Below are 19727 nucleotides of genomic sequence, written 5' to 3'. Positions count from 1 at the left end.
CTCTCTCTCTCTCTCTCTTTGTCCCTCTGTCTGTGTGTGTCTCGTTTTGTCCCTCTCTTTTTGTCCCTCTGTGTGCGTGTCTGAAAGGTGCCTGTGTGAGATTTTCCAACGTGGTGCAACTGATTCCCAGCAAAGCCAGTTTCCCTGAGAGAGCGGGCTGACAGGAGAGAGACTGGAAAAGAGAAAACAAAAGCCGACAAAGAAGCTGAAGGAAAGTTGGGTGGAAGTTGCGGGCTGGCAGCGGTAAGGACCAGGTGACGAGCAAACTGTCAGTGTCTGTCAGTGTCTGACTGCCAGTAGAGAAATGTGAAACCTGTCAGCTCAACGAACTGGAGCGCACTAAGCTGACAGCTCCATTCAAAGGGAATCATGAGCCATCCATAATTATATATTATACAGGCTTGACAAGAGAATTGAGCAGAGATTCTTTGTCTGACAGAGAGCAAGGGTTGCTGAGATGAACCACAAACAGCGAGGAAGCTGCTGCTTGGTGGGGGTGGGGGGGGGGGTGTTGATGTGATCTGTTAAAACTTCCCACGTTCTCCCCAGCACCCAAAAAACCCAAAGGCTCTGTTCAGGTGGGAGTCACTTGTATGTATAAACCTCCCCCCACCCCCATTATTGTTATGGAACAGCATCTAATTCTGTTTAAAAACCAAAAGAACTGCGGACGCTGTAAATCAGGAACAAAAGCAGAAGTTGCTGGAAGAGCTCAGCGGGTCTGGCAGTATCTGCGAAGAAAAAGAATCCGAGTTAACGTTTCGGGTCCGGTGACCCTTCCTCAGAACTGTTTTTTGTTACTAATCCTGCTTGTCTTGTTGTAATGAGGGGGGTATGGAGGAACTGGAGAGAATGGAGGGTAACATCAGGAATGACTGGGTAAACATTTCGAGAAAAAATTGATAGGCTGTGTCTGTTTTCTGCAGTTTGTGATGTTAACAGCACGGGTTCAATTCCCACCCTGGCTGAAGTTACGAGGAAGGACTGTCCTTCTCAACCTTGCCCCTCATCTGAGGCCTGGAGACCCTCAGGTTCTCGCTCTCTCTCTCTCTAAAGAGAGAAATCCCTATATTGTGGAAGAAGGCCATTCATCCCATCAAGTCCATGCTGACTCTCTGGAGACCACCCCACCCATACCCAGCTCCCTACCCTATAACCCTGCATTTGTCTGAGGGGTGACTTAATAGAGATATTTAAAATGCTGAAAGGTTTTAATCGAGTGAATACAGTGTTGCCTCTTGTAGGGCAAGATAGTCCCCGAGGAATCCGCATTGAGCAGCACGGTGGCTCAGTGGTTAGCACTGCTGCCTCATAGGTTCGATTCCACCCTCGAGCGACTGTCTGTGTAGAGTCTGCACATTCTCCCCGTGTCTGCGTGGGTTTCCTCTGGGTGCTCCGGTTTCCTCCCACAGTCCAATGATGTGCAGGTTAGATGGATTGGCCATGCTAAATTGCCCATAGTGTCCAGGGATGTGTAGATTAAGTGGGTTATGAGAGTCGGTGTGGACTTGTTGGGCCGAAGGGCCTGTTTCCACACTGTAAGGATTCTGTGAAAAATTCTATGAATTCTGAATAATCTTCACCAGAGAGTGGGAAGAATGTGACACCACTTCCACAAGGAGTAGTTGAAGTGACTGATATTGATGCATTTAACAGGAAACTAGTCAAGGATATGAGGGTGAAAGTAACCGAGAGAAATAAGCTTGAGTGAAGCATAAACACAAGTATGAACAGGTTGGACTGAATAGCCTCTTTCTGTGCCGTAAATCCTGGCTGACAATTGATCTTGTTCCCTTTGTCACTAAGAAATATTGTAGGAACAGGGGTAGGACATTCAGTGCCTGATTCAACACAGTCATGGCTAATCTAATACAGTCTTTGACCCATTCTATCCCCATGAACCTTTATGCCATTGATAATCAAAAATTTATCAGTCCCTACTTTGAATATGAGCTTCCACAGCTCTCCGAGGTGGAGAATTCAAAGCATTCTGAGTAAAATGATTTCTCTTCATCTCGGTCCTAAATAGCAGCCCCACCCCATATTTTTAAAATTGTTTTTAAAATTGGTTCTAGACTCCTCAACTGGGGCAAAGGAAGAGCCTGCGATGCCAGTATTATTCCATCCAGCAGCCCCTACTGGACATTAGCCATATAGCTATCAGGTTGGAACAGGATTGGCTGCACCAGTTGGGGGAGAGTTGCCCTTGGAGACCACAACGTTGACCTCGGACCCCTGTGAAATCTCATGGCATCAAGTCAGACATGGGCAAGGAAACCTCCTGCTGATCGCTGTGTACAGCAGACCATCCTGTCCAGGTGATATGTCTGTTCTCCTCCATGTTGAACCTTGAAGGTAACATGAGCATGAAATCTGTTCTGGGTAGGGGCAGGACTTCAAGGCACAAGAGTCCAATGAAGAGTAGCTTGGCAGTGCCAATTCCTGAAGGATTTATCTACCAGGTTGAGCCTGTGGAAGGTGGTGAAGGAACTGACTAATTGAAAAATCTCTTCCACCACCTTGGTTTAAGAAGGCAGCTCAGCATCACCTTCAAGTGGGCAACTGGGAATGGAAAGTAAATGCTTACCCAGCCAGCAGTGCCCGCATTTCGTTGACGGAAAGCCCTGGGTGAATAGATTGAATGTTTGTGGCTTGCTGATGTGCAGACTCCATAGTGAGTCGCCAGTGATAGGAATGCTGACTGTGGAGACACCAGGAGCAGTCGGTTTTGTTTGAGATTTCCAATCAGGAAGGTGAAGTTTCCAGCGTGGAGGAAGGATACAGTTCAGGTCTGTGTGCTGAAGATGTTGCCTGGTGTGGAGGGTTTGGCTATCCTATAAGATTAGCTGAAGCCATGACTTTCGCTTCCGGAAGCTACTGAGATTGAGTGGTGTGAGTTGTTCTGACCAATGCTCATTCAAATAACCTCAAGGGCAGGTCACATGGTATTATTGCTTGTGGGATCTTGTTGTGCATAGATTGGTTTCACTTCTCCCTACGTTACAGCTGTAACTGCACCAGCTCCAATGCCATTTAATTGGCTGTAAAGCGTGTGAACAGTACTATATAAATGTGCACTTTTCCTTTCGCTCTTTTAAGAACTTCCATTCCCCAGAAACACAAACTCATACGCATGTTGTGAGGGGCTGCTGGCTGTTTAGTGATTTTTTTGGAACCGTAATGAATAGAGATGATAAATGTATTGTCAGTTAAGATTGAGCGATTGGGCCCAGAGAGAAAGGGAAGGCAATTGAAAGAAATTATGGAAATAACTGTTTGGACAGGGGACTGGATTTGCTAATTGCTGAATTCAGAAGCAATCACTGTTTCAACATCTCCCGAGACCCGAGGACTGAGCAACAGTGACAGTCAAAAGATACATCTTCCAGCTGAGCTGGAAGGCATCGAGACTCTGATTTGTTCCACACTCCAACGTTCCCAGTGTGGGGATGTGGAATCTCACACTGATCAGAAGATCCTGTTCTTATCCTGGTGTCTATCCTTCAAAATCCCCACCGCTGCTGGCACGGATTAATTTTGGGTATCAGCTCTGCCAAGCGTGATAGCTGTTATTGTCAGCTTCACCAGAACCATCCGATATGTCTCGAACAAATCCCTGCCATTAATCCTCCTCCTTGGCAATACATATATACAAAGTCATCAGCAGAAAATAGGCTGAATCTTATAGCTGAATAGATTTATTACATTGTACTAAATAGCTCGTTGCATCAGATTGGAGGTTAGACAAGAGCCCTTTGTTAGACTTTAGGCGGTGCATAAGAATACGTGCATGTCGGTACATAGACCTAGCACTGAATCTAGAACCAAACTAGAATGTAAGGGTTAGCTCCTATTTAGGAATGTCCTTCGTTTTCTAATCAACCTGGTTCAGAGATGTTATTATGCACCTCTGGAACAGGCAGGACTTGAACCCAGGCCTCCAGATATAGAGGCAGGAACACTACCACTTTACCACAAGTGCCTTAACAGTCCTTTATGCCCTAATTCCCAGAGTTTGTTTTGTGCTATCAGTTAATCCTTTGTGGTATTAAATGTCTCATGCAACAGCCTTTCGAGTCCAGTGTGACTTTTTTTTTGAAAAGGGAACAGAGGCTGTGAGATGTTTCTCTCCTCCTAAATGCTGCTCGATCTGCCAGCTTTCTCCAGCACCCTGTTTATTTCAGATTTTCAGTATCTGCCGCACTTTGCGTTTAATATCTTTCACAACATTGGCGTTCAAAATTTGGCTGGGTGCATTCCTGCAGGTCTCATTACATGATCTTCATCCAATCAAATAACTTTTTCATTCCCCTTGAATGCTTTTAGATAATGTTCCAATCAGCCTGGTTCAGAAATGTTATTATGCATCTCAGAGGCAGGTGAGAGCTATGGACACTACCGCTCTACCACAGAAACCCTTCAAATGCTTTTTAACCACTAAACATGCTCAAAGAAAATTAGGGAAAAGACCATAATTACTTAAACACGATTCTGATGATTCTCTTGGGCATTGGTCCCAGCAGTATCTAAACTGATTCCTGGAATGGACGGGTGGATGAGAAAAGATTAAATAAACTGAAGGAATGAGAGGTGATCTCAATTAAACATTCACAATACTCTGAGATTGACTGCGTAAAAGCAGGACAGATGTTTCCCCTCGGTAGAGGGGAGGAAGGGTATTGGCTTGTAGAATCAGGGGCACGGTCTCTGAAAAAGGGACAGGCCATTTGGAGCAAAAACGGAAGTTGCTGGAAAAGCTCAGCAGGTCTGGCAGCATCTGTGAAGGAAAAAACAAAGTTAACGTTTTGGGTCCGGTGAGCCTTCTTCAGAACCAGACACTGGACCCGAAACATTAACTTTGATTTTTCCTTCACAGACGCTGCCAGACCTGCTGAGCTTTTCCAGCAGCTTCTGTTTTTGTTCCTGATTTACAGCATCCGCAGTTCTTTCGGTTTTTTTACAGGCCATTTGGGACTGAGATGGGGAGTCATTTCTTCACTCAGAAGGAGGTAAATCTTTGGAAATCTCTGTCCCAAGGGGTGTGGAGGCTCAGCCATTGAGTATATTCAAGTCTTTGGCTGATTAAATTTGTACATATCAAAAACGCAAAGGAATGAGGGTTAGTGCAGGAGAAAGGCGTTGAAGTAGATGATCAGCTACAGTCTGATTGAATGACAGAGTAGGCTCAAAGGGCTGCTGGCATCTGCCTATCATATTTCTTATGTCTTTATGTTAGATTCATGTTTAATGTTTAATGTCTAGTAGGCTGAAGACCCTACAGTGTAAATTGAATGTACTTGGCCAGATATCCCAAGCCTGAGTCAAAACGACTACAGACTCTGTTTGATTTCAGTTCAGGCTGTAGATAGCTATTGGGGATATACTGTGAAACTTGGTCTCTTGTTATATGCATGACTTGTAATGCATTGCGAAGTAATGCCTAGAATGATAGTTGCATTTAATCGTGTATTTGTGTCTGGAAGTCCAAGAGACCAGTGTTGTACCAACTGATCAATTGCTGTTTGCAATTACATATTTAAAGCTGTAGATATTACAAACCCCCCCAACAACAGTCCTTTACAGGTATTTTCCAATTAACCTGTTCAGAGATGTTATTGCACACCTCAGGCAGGTGAGATTTGAACCCAGGCCTTGTGTCTCACAGGTGGGGACACTACCACTGTGCCACAAGGACTCTAGTTAAAAGCTGTAAACCCCTATTAAATATGGTGAACAGCAAATCAGCTGTAATTGCAATATCTGAGTCTGTTATTCAGCCAATGGTAGATGATGGATGTAGATAAAGTTTGACTCACAGGCTGATGCAATTGTAATGCTTTTCAAAGGAATTTAACTTTTAAAATGAAAGGTGATTTACAGAGTTAAAGCCACCATTAATGCTGGGGTCTTAGAGGGAATTCCCATCATCTTCTGGTCACATCACCCTTGTGCTCACTGACCAACTGGAAGCCTATGTCAGACGGTGTTTAGAATCCATGTTTCCAGATGCCTCCATGGCCTGGCTGTCCCTCTCTGTCACAATTGTCTCATCCAGCTCCACAACCCTCCTCCAGCTCTGGTCTCCTCCTAGTTACAGATTTTGGGTTTTTTATGCACCATTTCACCATTAATGGTGCCTGTAGCTGCCTGATCCCCAAGTTCTGGAATTCAGCCTCCAAATATTTCAAGCTTTCTACTTGCTGCTTCTCCTGGTAATTGTACAGTCAGGTGAAGGAACATTGGAAAGGGAGGAGGCACAGATTTCTGAGCCGAGTTTTACCACAGGATCAGAAGGAACGTCATCCCAGCAGGACACAGTGGCCACAGCTCTAATAAAGTTGTTGCATTCTTCATGGGTTACCAGAGATTCTGAGCAGGGATTTTGAGTTGTACTGGAGTCACTCAGCTGTCAGCTTAGTGCACTGTAGCCAGTTCTGAGCCTTGTTATCATGTTAGAGCTAGGTCATCTGGAAACAACTTACTTTAGTTCTGCCAACTTGTGCTTTAATCAATAGACTTATTGATTAAACATGTCAGCTTATTCTACACATCGAAGGGACAGTGTTGTGATGAGAAAGCTCTCTGAAATTGGGAATAAATCTGTATTTCCCCCACGTTTAATGATGCAAATTTTAAAAATAAATATTTGATTGTACATTTTTGATTTTTGGATTGTGGGTACCAGTTACTCAAGCCTCCAGCTACACTCTGGAGAAGGAAATACTTCTTATTGGTAGTGTTTTTCTTGGCCTCAGGACATTGCAAAGTACTGTACAACTAATTAAGAATGGTATTCTAGGAGGAATATCAGCCAATTTGCACACAGCCAGCTCCAAACAACCAGCACTGTACTAATTGCTTTTAATGACGTTTAAGGATAGATCTTGTCTAGGAGGTGGGAGAAGAGCCCCCACTCTTCCTTTAAAGTGAATCTTTCATTCACTGGAGAGAGTACCTCCCAACAGTGCAACACTCTCGCTACAGCACTGGAGTGTCAGTATCAGTTCTGTGCTCAGGTCTTTGCTGTGGGACTTGAACCTGTAACCATTGGACCCTGATGAATGTGCTGGCTTTGAACTCATTCCTGACACTCAGTAAACACCCAGCATGTTATCAGATTGTCGGATGATCTGAGAAATGATAATGAACTCCAACACTATCCATCTCTCTCTCTCTCTCTCTCTCTCTCTCTCTCTCTCTCTCTCTCTCTTGCCCTCCTTCTATCCCCCCACTTCCCCTCCCCTATCTTTTTGCATGATATTGGAACAAACGGTTCTCTGAGGATTAGATATGCTTGGCTTCACTTCCTGAAACACTGCCTCTGGCTTTAGAAGTAACTAACAGGGAAATTAGTTTCTCAATTAACCCCTAACCCAATGCATCAACCGGGTCGGTGTACAGTTGGCACCTTTTGACATGTTGTAAAGGTTCATTTTCTGAACTTGTAAAGCATTTGGAGACCGAGATGTGTACTTGTACTGAGCAGACCATTGTGGGCCAGTGTGTGAGCGTCTGCCTCATAGAATCATAGAATCCCTATAGTGTGGAAACAGGCCCTTCGGCCCAACAAGTCCACACCAAACCTCAGAGCATCCCACCCAGACCCATCCCCCTATAACCCACCTAATCTACACATCCCCGAACATGGCCAATCCACCGCCTGCACATCTTTGGACTGTGGGAGGAAACCGGAGCACCCGGAGGAAACCCACACAGACGCAGGGAGAATGTGCAAACTCCACACAGACAGTCGCCCGAGGCTGGAATCGAACCCGGGTCCCTGGCCAACCGCTGTGCCACCGTGCCACCCCAAAAGTGAGTAGCGATGGTCACTTATTCGGGACATCGTTGGCTGCTCCTTTCTCCTACACCACCCACTTCTAGCATTGGGCAGTGTTGGCCTCGAGGTACTGACTGTTTGTTATAGATGGCTTTTGAAAGCGTTAACGTGGAGGAGTATCATAGTCAGTCTAACAGTACTAAACAGTGTTAACACAGGAAGGATGATCCTGATTACTGGGGAGGGGGGTTTCCAGAACCAGGGATCGCAGCCTAGGGACACAGGACAGAGATGAGGAGAAACGTCTTCACCCAGAGAGTGGTGAGCCTGTGGAATTCTCGACCACAGAAAGCAGTCAAGGCCAGAACGTTGTATGATTTCAAAAAGGAGTCAGATATAGCATTCGGGGCTAAAGGGATCAAACATTAAAGCAGGAATGGGCTATTGAGGTGTTTGATCAGCCATGATCATAATGAATGGGCGACCGACTCGAACGGCCGAATGGCCTAATGTGCTCCTGATGTGTCTGTTCCTATCGGCACCTGCTGGGATAGTATCATAGTGACCCATGTGTGGGCAGAACATGGTGACAATCTCGAAGGAGTGAGACCTAACATTGCCTGTTATCCATCAGTATCGAGGAGGACTCCATCAACTAGAAAGAACAGTCAGGCCAGACTCGCAATGTTAACCCCGTTTCTATCTCCACCAATGCTGGGTTTCTCCAGCAAGTTTTGTTTTTGTTGCAGATTCCCAGCATCTGCAGTGTATTTGCAATAATCTAAACCTCATTAACCGCAACAAGCTCCTTGGTTAAACCTGGAAGTGGTTTTCCTTTCCAACACTGAACTGAGAAAGCCCTGTAGGTTCCCACACTTGGTGTGGGCAGTGGCAGTAGTGTTCGGAGGTCTAAGGGTGCATCTGTGAGCCGTGTCCCATGTTCAGCCCGAGGCTCGTGTTCTCTAACTATTGAATCTCTTACAGCTCTTCCAGTCATTTTCGTTCCCCCAAACAGCTGAGCCAACTGTGATGCTGTGGCCAGCTGCATTCCTGAGATGTATCATCACTTTCCTCAGCGTTTCCTAACTGATATTGATTGGAGGGAGTGAGAGAGAGATCCATGTGAGACTCCTGCATTTTCAGCCTGTTTCCTCTTGGTTTCCTGGTGGTCAGCCATCACCTCCTGCCAGCTTCCCCATAACGCTGTGGATTGGCGACAAGTGTAAGGGAGTGTCACAGCGATGCCAGCAGCTGCTCCAAGTTTCATTCTTCTGGAGCTGGAGTAGCTACAAATAACAACACTTAGAACATAGAACATAGAACATTACAGCGCAGTACAGGCCCTTCGGCCCTCGATGTTGCGCCGACCTGTGAAACCAATCTGAAGCCCATCTAACCTACACTATTCCATTATCATCCATATGTTTATCCAATGACCATTTAAATGCCCTTAAAGTTGGCGAGTCTACTACTTTTGCAGGCAGGGCATTCCACGCCCTTACTACTCTCTGAGTAAAGAACCTACCTCTGACATCTGTCCTATATCTATCACCCCTCAATTTAAAGCTATGTCCCCTCGTGCTAGCCATCACCATCCGAGGAAAAAGGCTCCCACTGTCCACCCTATCTAATCCTCTGATCATCTTGTATGTCTCTATCAAGTCACCTCTTAACCTTCTTCTCTCTAACGAAAACAGCCTCAAGTCCCTCAGCCTTTCCTCATAAGACCTTCCCTCCATACCAGGCAACATCCCGGTAAATCTCCTCTGCACCCTTTCTGTACGTTAGTTATCCAGAGCCAGGAAACCAGGCACAGGATGTGCATGTGAGAGGCAGGAGCTGCCTTGACATGCCTCAATCTATTAAATCAGTCAGGGACCACATATGTTTCCCTTTTTAGATGATAGCTAGTTTCTAATCAACCTGCTCAGGTGTCATTCCACAGTCTAGAGCGGGTGGAACTTGAATTGACCTCCTAGTTCATAGGTAGGGACACTACCACAGCAATGCAAGAGGCCCCCTCCCCTTTTGACTATATACTGGAAACAGAAGTTAGACACTGCCAAATAGCTAGTAAGTGCTGCGAGCGTTCTTTTCTGTGACTTAAAAATCACGCGGGATTGTGTGAATTGTTATTTTCGTGGAGCAGTGGGAGGGAGACTTTGAGACAGAGTTACAAGGAATGTTTGAGTTAAGGAAAAGCTGTCTATTGACAGCCTTCAGATTGGTCTAGCTGTAGTTTGGGAACATTCTCAGTTTGAACTGAAATTTCAATGGCTCCCTCTGAAACCCCATCCCTCTGCCCTGACTTCAGAGGAAGCCAAATGAAAGTTTGAGATGGCTGGTCCAGCTGTGAAGACTCAATGCTTCTGGTTTATACACCTGTCCTCACTTTCTTTTTTTTCTTTTTTTTTTCCCCCAGAACCGCTTGCAGGAGAGTTTGAGACTGTTTTCTTCCATCTGCAACAACATATTCTTCAGGAATACCTCCATGGTATGTTGATATCAGTGGAAAAATGAATGACGAATAAACAAAATATGTGATCAAGGTCTGAGGTGGGTGTAGCTGGTTTAATTGGTTACTGGTTTAATCTTTTTTTTTCTTTATTCATTCATGGTATCACTGGCAAGGCCAGAATTGTTGCCCATCCCTAAATTACCCTTGAACTGAGTGGCTTGTTTGGCTATTTCAAAGGGCAGTTAAGAGTTAAGCATGTTACTGTGGGTCTGGAGTCACATGTAGGCCATACTAGGTAAGGATGGCAGGTTTCCTTCCCTAAAGGGCATAAATGAGCAAGTTGTGTTTTTAAAGAAACAACAATCACTGGTATTTTCACAGTCCCCTTCCTGAGACTGAATTACAGATATTTACAGCTGCTGTAGTGGGACATGAGCACTACAGCAGCTGCAGGGTAGTGGAGCTACCTTGGCATCACTAAGGTTATGCCTTAGGTCCCAAGGTATTAAGCCTGGATCTCTGACTTTACTAATCCAGTGACACATTAGCACTGCCACATTCTCCCATACGTGTAGGAAGGGACCTGTGGGGTTTGTAGGAGGAGGGATAGGTTTGTAAGGAAGAGGTTTTTTTTGTGTGGAGGCCTGGATGTGGTCAGGTATTTTGTTTTGGGCGGGGATGGGGCCGCTGGGTCAGGTCTTAAATGAGGAGGAAACTTCAGAGGCGTTTGCACCGTAACATTGTGAAATGGAGAAAAGGTGGCGATTTGAGAAAGGGAGAGAGCATGACATCTCGGGGTTGGCTGTAAATGAATAAAACTCTACATCCCAGCAAGAAGGAAGTGGGGGAAAGCAATCTCTCATTTATCTTCGAAAGGCGCACTTCTCGCAGAAAAATCTTTCCCTTTGGTAGGATATTATTCAGCTGTATGTCAATCAGTGAGTTATTTAAAGTCTGTTCACCTGTGACCTCAAATTAATCCAGTTCCGTTTATAACTAATTGTGTCTGCCATTTGTATTTAGAATGCAGCTGATGACTGATGACAAATGATCAATTCTGTTCTGCTTGACAATCTTGCTTACTGTTACTGTCTGCTTAATGGAGTCATTTAATCGACTGTTTCTCCTTCCTAATGAGAGATTATTCATTGCTGCTGTTCAGATCGGACTGGATTCTCCTGATGTTGTACCTTCTGCTTTCTTTTAATTACATTATTAGCGAAGATTCTACCCTCAAAAACAAGGGGCCTTTTCCCCACTGATCCCCATGTTCATTTCTCACGTTAAATGATTTATTGAGCTGGTCAGGGTAAACTTTCGGGGTCCGTTTGTTCAGTTGGCTGGTCGGCGATAGTGGTGCCAACAGCGTAGGTTCGATTCCCGCTCTGGCTGAGGCTACCATGCAGGACTCTCCTTCTCAACCTCTCCCCTCACCTGAGGTGCTGTGACCCTCAGGTTAAACTGCCACCAGTTGTCTCTCTCTAATGAGAGAGCAGTCGCATGGCCCTCTGGCTTAACCTTTTACTTGAAGGGTAAAATTTCAAGAAATGAAAGCACCTTCACAAATTGAGCATGGGATGTGAAAGCCGAGAGGACTCAGCTAATGTCATTTAAATACAAAGATTCGTTTATTCACCTTTTTGATTATAAATTGCTCTCTTTCTCCTTTAGATCTTATTCCTGAACAAAATTGACCTGTTCCAAGAAAAGATTTTGCACTCGGGGAGACATCTCCGGCTGTACTGTGCACATTATCGAGGTATGGAGATTCAGGGTGTGAGGCCGATGTCTTGTGTTTGTGCTTTTGTACTCGTGGCTCGTCAGAGGAGGGTGAGACTGGGCTTTTTGTTGGGGTCCGCACTCACACAGCCCACCACCCACCAGCTCACCCAGAGGTTGCTCTGTAAATTGGCTGCTCTGATTCCTACGTGACAAGACTGACTACACTTTGTGGTTTGACGTCCCAAGAGGTCTTGTGTGAATACACTTTTTTCATTTCACATTGTCTGTGGTCCAATAAAGTGAGTGTCAGGAGCCTATTTCACCATGAAAGGCATCACTCGATTCCAGTTGGTACCTGACCACAGCCCTAGCCCAAGGCTGTGTGTAGACACTTCCTGGTTTGGTTTTGTTCCGCACTGGGGTGACCCAGCGCTACTGGAAGAAGGAGTAGCCACCACCCACCTGCCCTCTTCCCACCTCCACACCCAAAAAAAATGAAGCTTTTAAAGATGCAGACAGTAAGCTCCCAATAAAGTAACAGAAATTTTGAATAGTTACTTTTTGTCCCTGTATTCACCAGGGAATCTAACAAAGTTAACATGCCAGTGGTGAATAAGAAAAATGGTATTTAACAGAGAAAGACTAAGTGAAGATGCAAGAAAAGAGAGATGCTTTAAATGTGAAGGTAAAAACGGATGCGCAATTGAATTCCATTCACAAATAGTAAACAAGGCAATGAACAGCAAGCAAAGACACTATTAATTCATAATGTTTTAGACAAGGGAATCTGAAACAGTGAATGTGAACCTCATATGATTTTGACTTTGTTGTCCCGTGTACTGAAATACAGTGAAAAGCTTTGTTTTCGAGCGGTACAGGCAGATCACAGCAAGCAAAGGGTGTACAGATCAAAAAGACTTAGAGGCATGCAGGTTACATTGTGAGTTACATTAGTTGAGGCTAGAGTCCATTAATAATATTAGTAATTTTTACAGATTTAGAATTTGTTTAAAAGTGTAGAATGGTTATAAGAAATATTAGAGTTGGATCTGCTGTAAGAGCTTGCAAGGAGTCGTCCAGTGTTGGTGTTCTATTTAGGAAGGCAGATATTTTAATAAGGAGGATGGTAACGGAGTTACTGACAAACATTGGTCATAGAGTCATACAGTATAGAAACAGACCCTTTGGTCCAACTAATCCATGCCAACCATATTCCCAAACTAAACTAGTCCCATCTGCCTGCTCCTGGCCCACATCTCTCCAAAGCCTTCCTATTCACACATTGATCTAAATTCCTTCTAAACATTGTAAATGTACCTGGATCTACCACTTTCTCTGGCAGTTGATTTCACATGTGAACCACTCTGTCCTTTTTAAATCTTCCTCCTCTCACCATAAAAATATGCCCCTGAGTTTTGAACTCCTCCACCCCAGGGTCAAGACCTTTGCTATCTATTGGTGCTGCAAAAGATACGTAAATCTTTTCTCCAAAAGGTGTAATTGTAAGAATGAAAATATAATAAAGAAGAGCAAACACCAATTTCAGAAAGGAATGTCGCATTTGACCAACTGCATTTCCTTCCTTGTAGGAATACCAGGAAGAGTAGACCAATGTACTGCAGAAGGTGAAATTAGGTTTAGGTTTTTGAAAAGCCTTTGAAAAAGTTTAACAGCTGCTGACACAAGGTCAGTGTGTGTGGAGGCCAGATCAATGGATAGTGAGCTGGTGACAGAAACAGGAGGGTTAAGGAGAGTTACTTGGGCTGGCTAAAGGTGGGATCTGGCATTCCGTTGGGATTTCATAACTTGCACGACCAACTTGGACCTTGGAATTGCAAGTCCCAAATCTGGAAATTGCCGAGACTGTAGTAAATATTGAGGAAGCCCGCAATAACTTAAAAGGAGGCTTTAGTAATCTGTTGAATAGGTGCATAATTAGCAATTGCATTTCAATATTGATAAGTGTGAGGTGTTGCACTTCGCTGGGAAGGGTAAGGAGTCTTCACAACCCCATGAATAACTACTGTCTAATTAGGATGGAGGTGGAAAGGGAGATGGTGGTACAAATATCCAAGATTAAGAAAGTGTTTGATAGTGAGGGTATAAAGTGTATGTTATTATTTGCACGGAAGCTAAAACTAAGTGTTTTAATTGGATTTATTTGTGTATATCATAGTCAGAATTCAGCAGAATGTCCTTGAGCAAGTGGTTTGAATTTGCAATGCCAAGGGGATTTTGGGGCAAATAGCATAGATGGATGTTGGGGGAAGCCACAGAAGAAAGGAATGTTCTTTCGTGGGATATGGGCATTATTTGCTAGGTCAGCATTTCCCTAATTTCCCTTGAACTGAGTGAAATTGCCTGGTAAGCCAGAGGGCAATAGAAAGTCAGACTCATTGCTGCCATATGTAGGTCCAGACCAGGTAACAACGGTGGAATTCCTTCCTTAAAGGATGTTAGTGAATCAGGTGGGTTTTACGACATGCTGAAACAGCCTTTCAATTCCAAATCTTTTTTTAAAAATGTGAGTGGAGATTCCGCCACAGAGCATTAGCCTGGCCCTTGGGATTACAAGTCCAATGACATCACCACTACACCATGCTGTCTCCAGGATCAAGGTGTGTGCTGAGGCAATTAGCTGATGTAAGGTTTGAGGAAGTTTGTACATAGCATAAACACCGGTATAGATTCATTGGGCCGAATGGCCTGTTCCTGTGCTGCTGAAATGGGTGGATTGCTGAAGCATTTTATCAATTTAGTCTAAGTTGTTATTATTTCATTTTTAATGCTGTTTTTGGAGTGTTTGGTTGGATGGTGTTTGTTGGCTGACTGATGCTCGGTCTAAGCTTACTCCTTCCTCTGGAGATGTCTAGAGCTTTATCAGGTCCTGAAAAAGCTGGTCTCTCAGCAGCTTAAAGTGGCTCAGGTGGCTCAAACCGTGCTCTTGATGCAAAATTAATTCTGCTTCGATGAGTTTGTCGGAATGGAAAAAGTGAATCTAATTGGAAATCCTGACTGGAGTTGGAAGGCCACAATAATAAGAAGCAAGACCATGGGAGAATGAAGTTCACTTTCTGGTCAGGGCTTTCAGATCTGTCCATTTTGAAATGCCAGCTGGGACCTGAGGATAAATACCATTCTGCATATTTTCTGTAATTCAGTAAATGTGGTGCACTCGCTCGTTTTTCTCTGGGTTTTGACCTGTCAAGACATTTCTACTTTTCAGTGAGACTGCCGAGTTCATCTCGATTTATGAAATTTATATAACTTTTTGTGCTTGACCTTTTCAAACCAAAGCAATAAGCATTGTTCTTTTTCCTTCTGTCTAACCCACCCCTCCACCCTGCCCTGTTCTCAGGGTGTAAGTGTTGCTGGCAGGTTAGTATTTATTGGTCATTCCTTGTTGCCCCTCCAGACCATGGTATAAAGTAATCACACTGATTTCTTCAAACTCGCTGAGTCTGGAAGGGAATCGGGGCTTATGGGGGAAAGGAAGGAAATTGTCACAGAGTCAATGAGCTGTACAGCACAGAAACAGACTCTTTGGTCCATGCCAACCAGATAGCTTAAATAAATCTAGTCCCATTTGCCGGCATTTGGCCCCTATCCCTCTAAATCCTTTCTATTCATATATCCATCCAGATGCCTTTTAAATGTTGTAATTGTACCAACGCCCACCACTTCCTCTGGCAGCTCCACACACGCACTACCCTCTGCATGAAAAGGTTACCCCTTCAGTCCCTTTTAAATCATTACCCTCTCACCTTTAAAACTCTAGTGTTGGAATCCCCTACTCTGGGGTAAAGACCTTGGCTATTCACCCTATTCATGCTCCTCATGATGTTATAAACCTCTGTAAGGTCACCCCTCAGCCTCTGATGCTCCAGGGAACATAGCCCCAGCCTATTCAGTCTCTCCCTGTAGCTCAAACCTTCCAATCCCGGCAGCATCCTTGCCAATCTTTTCTGAACCCTTTCGAGTTTCACAAGTGGACTTGAGGATTATCAGATCAGCTGTGATCCCCTTGTTGACAGAGCAGCCTCGATGGGCTGAATAGCCTACTTCCTGCTTCTACGTCTTATGGTCTTTGACAGACAATGGTTGGGGTTTCTGTGGTGAACAAATTTATGTTTCAGAATGAAATGACTCATAATTTTTTGTGAGGGTGGATAGAGGTTGTATAACATGCAAAGCTATGGGCTATGTGCTGAAAAGTAGGACTTGTGTCAATAGGTCAGGAGAGACTCGATGGGCTGAAGGGCCTCTTCTGTGCCGTATGCTTTATGACTGAATGATTCTGATAAGCATCAGAGAGGAGAGATGAGGGGCAGCACGGTGGCTCAGTGTTTAGCACTGCTGCCTCACAGCACCAGGGACCCGGGTTCGATTCGGCAACTGTCTGTGTGGAGTTTGCATGTTCTCCCCGGGTCTGCGTGGGTTTCCTCCGGGTGCTCCGGTTTCCTCCGGGTGCTCCGGTTTCCTCCCACAGTCCAAAGATGTGCAGGTTAGATGGGTTAGCCATGGGAAATGCAGGGTTACAGGGATATGGTTGGGGTGGGTGTTTGGGTCTGGGTGGGACATTCTTCGGAGGGCTGGTGTGGATTCGATGGGCCGAACAGCCTGCTTCCAAACTTTAGGGATTCTATGATTCCATGAGCGTTGGAAGCGGAGAGGGACTGAGGCGACCAGCTGGAATGGGAAAGGTATTGGTGGGGAGAAGATGGGGCCATTGATTGTTGGATACAGGGAATGAGTAAATGGAGAGGAAAGGCTGTTGCCAGAGGAGCAGAGTGTCTGTGGAGATATGTAGAGGTGAAGCAGGGTGCAATTGAAGTCACAGAGAGAGCCAGTTTTGTTCTGACATCTGATGCCATTGTATGCTAATTCCTAACGCTTGCTTGAAAGTCTAAACTGTTTAAAATTTCAGTTCATCAGTGGGCAATTTTCACCCAATACTTCAGCGCTCTCCCTCTCTTTCCCCACCCTGATCAGAAAGTAAGATGCACCTGTTCCCAGGGAGTTGTCATCCTCTTGCCTCATCAACTTTTCACCGAAACGTACTTTATTCATAAGGTATATAAAGGTATACATCATAACCGTTGTCAGTTTAGCCCTGAAGGATGGCCTTAATCGGGAATAACTAGTTCCAATGGCTGTAGCCATTGGCAAGGTGATTGGCAAAAGGGCCCACGGTGATGCAACAAAAGGGGCTTTTATTTGAGGAGCAGTGAGAATTTGGCATGTGGGACTGGGCAGATACAGATTAGCTTCAGAAGGGAGTTGGAGAAATACTTAAAGGAAAAATAACATGATTTGCTCTCTGCAAGGTCTTGCGCAGACATGATGGGCTGAATGGTCTTCTGCTCTGATTCTAAGGGAAATATATTTTGTCAATGTACAGTAGCCACCATGAATATGACCCTTGGGCTGTATGTTTGGAATTCAGTGTTTTTTGAAGGGGAGGAAGGGGGTGTTACTGAGGTTGACATTGACAGTAGTGCAGTGCTGCAAAACTGCATTCTCAACAAAGAAGTAAAATATGTTTAAATGATGGCCCTTTGCTGTCGTCTTCATCGATCAGACACCAAGCAATGAACATTGATCTTTTTGCTGCGTTAAGGGTAACCTTAAGAGTACAGAATTGATCGTTGGTCTCTTTATGGCAACATCCTGCACATAATAAAAGGATTGGGAAAGGTTTAGGAGAGAATCCCAGGATCTGGTCCCATCAGCTGAAGAAACGGACTGTATTTCAGTTATAGGGACATCGGTGAGACCACACCTGGAGTACTGTGTAAAGGACTGCTTGCTGTACTTACAGAAAGATGTTAATGTGTTCGTAACAGTTCAGAAAGTGTTTGCTTGACTGAAACCTGGAATAAGTGGATTGCCTTATCAGGAAAGGCTAGGCAGGCTCGGCCTGTATCCTCTGGAATTTAGAAGAGTCTGAGGTGATTTCATTTGAAACATAGAAGACCCTGAGGAGACTTAACTGGGTGGATGTGGAAAAGGACATTTTGTGTCGTGGGAGAATCTAGGTGTTCTCGTTAAAAATAAGGGGTCACCCATTTAAGACAGAGACGAGGAAATATTTTTTCTCTGAGGATTGAGGGTCTTTAGAATTCCCTTCCTCCAAAAGGCAGCGGATGCGATATATTTTTAAGACCAAAGTAGGTAGATTCTTGATGACCAAGGGGATGAAGGATTATTGGGGATATGCAGGAATGTAGAGTTGAGGTTAAAATCAGATCAGCCTTGATCTTATTGAATGGGGGAGCAGGCTTGAAGGGCTGAATGGCCTACTCTTCCTCGTTTTTATGTGCACTAATAATGATAGTGTCTGGAAATCAGCACTTACCCAGGTTCTTCAGGGCACAAGAAGCCAGAGTTGAAGGAGCTTGGATATATCATTTAGGCTGAAGGTTGGAATTTGAAATGTAGGTCCTCATTTCCCCAGTTCTGTCTGTTTTTTTCCCTGTAAAACAAATGTTTGACCAAAGCGGGAGTGAAATGGGGGAACTGCAGCAACTGTGCAGACAGAACTGTGATTGATTTTCAGTGAGGGAGTTGACGCTGTTCAAACAGATTATTGTGTAAAATTGTTGGTTGGTGGCCAACATAACTGTTTAACTTTCCACCTTTTTATCTCCTTGTCCTGAAATCTCAGTGGATCGGCTGCAAATAGCACTGTGTTCAGGGGATGTAGCCAGTCGTTGCTGGGAGCAGCTGTGTTACCTCGTTTGAAGACGGATCTGTGAAATTGACATTAATTCTGAAGGCTGTACATTACACACAGAGCTGAGGCTGAATTATGTGTTCAAGTAGAAACCTTGCACATCATCATTAAAAGCAGACCTTGCATTTATGTGATGTTCTTCACATCCTTGGGTGTGGGAATAGGTTGAAAATGAAGTAGTTATTCCGAGGAGAAACACTGCAGCCAATTTGCACGCAGTAAGTTCCCACAGACTGCCAAATGATAATGACCGGATAATCTTGTAGATTTTTTTTAGATTTAGGTTTTATTGTCGCACGTTCTCGTGGACTGGGTACAAGAGTACAGTGAAAAGCATACATGGCACCATCTTAGGTACAGAGCATCTTGGTCCAAAATCTTAGTTACAGAAACAGAGAAATAAAGAAATGAGTTTAAAAAGTTCAGCACTAATCTTCTCGGTATAAAATTGGAAAATAAAGTTATAAAGTTGGTTATAATCGGTTGGTTAAGGGATGAATATTTGCAAGGAGACCTGAGACAGCTTCCCAGTTTTTCTTTAAAGTAGTGGCATGAGATCTTTAATACCGAAGGGAACAGGCAGAGCCCTGGTTTAACATCTCCAAACGACAGCACCGTTGACCATGTTGCATTCCCTCAGGGCTGCTCCTAGCCTGTTCGGGTCTCCAGAGTGGGACTTTAACTCGCAACTTTCTGACCGAAGCGAACCCCTTCCTGTCCCTTGTCATCCAACTAGCCCCACCCACTGCCAAAGTTTCTTGCAAGGTAGCTGCCAGCTGGATCTCTGTGCCTTTTGGAATATATTTAAGGCCGAGATCGGTGGATCTTTGGTGTACCGAAGGAATTCTGGGATGGTGGAATTGAGCTGAAAGATCAGCCATGATCCAGTGGAATGGCAGGGGCTAAGTGACCAGCCTGGACTCCCCTGATGTGTCTGAGCTGTGGGGTGTCAGTGAGTGCCCCATTCTGTTTCCAGGGCCTGATCTCAACCAGATTAACCTAAATCTGGTGTCCTCCCCGTCCCATCCTCA

At 44.6% G+C, this 19727-nt stretch overlaps 1 protein-coding gene across 1 annotated transcript in view; it reads left to right on the top strand.

The window, feature by feature from the left end:
• The window catches only part of gnav1 (guanine nucleotide binding protein (G protein) alpha v1), a 116288-nt gene that overhangs the window by 93795 nt on the left and 2766 nt on the right, over positions 1 to 19727 (top strand). Inside the window, exons 7-11 of the mRNA XM_048611058.1 lie at positions 3559 to 3574; positions 5359 to 5395; positions 5484 to 5500; positions 10203 to 10274; positions 11910 to 11997. Of these exons, the coding sequence (XP_048467015.1) occupies positions 3559 to 3574; positions 5359 to 5395; positions 5484 to 5500; positions 10203 to 10274; positions 11910 to 11997 (230 nt within the window). The remainder of the gene's footprint in view (positions 1 to 3558; positions 3575 to 5358; positions 5396 to 5483; positions 5501 to 10202; positions 10275 to 11909; positions 11998 to 19727) is intronic.

Source organism: Rhincodon typus, chromosome 23, assembly GCF_021869965.1.
Source record: "Rhincodon typus isolate 14 chromosome 23, sRhiTyp1.1, whole genome shotgun sequence".
NCBI lineage: Eukaryota > Metazoa > Chordata > Chondrichthyes > Orectolobiformes > Rhincodontidae > Rhincodon > Rhincodon typus.
Note: the sequence above shows the minus strand (reverse complement) of the source record. Positions and strands in the feature narration are given on the sequence as shown.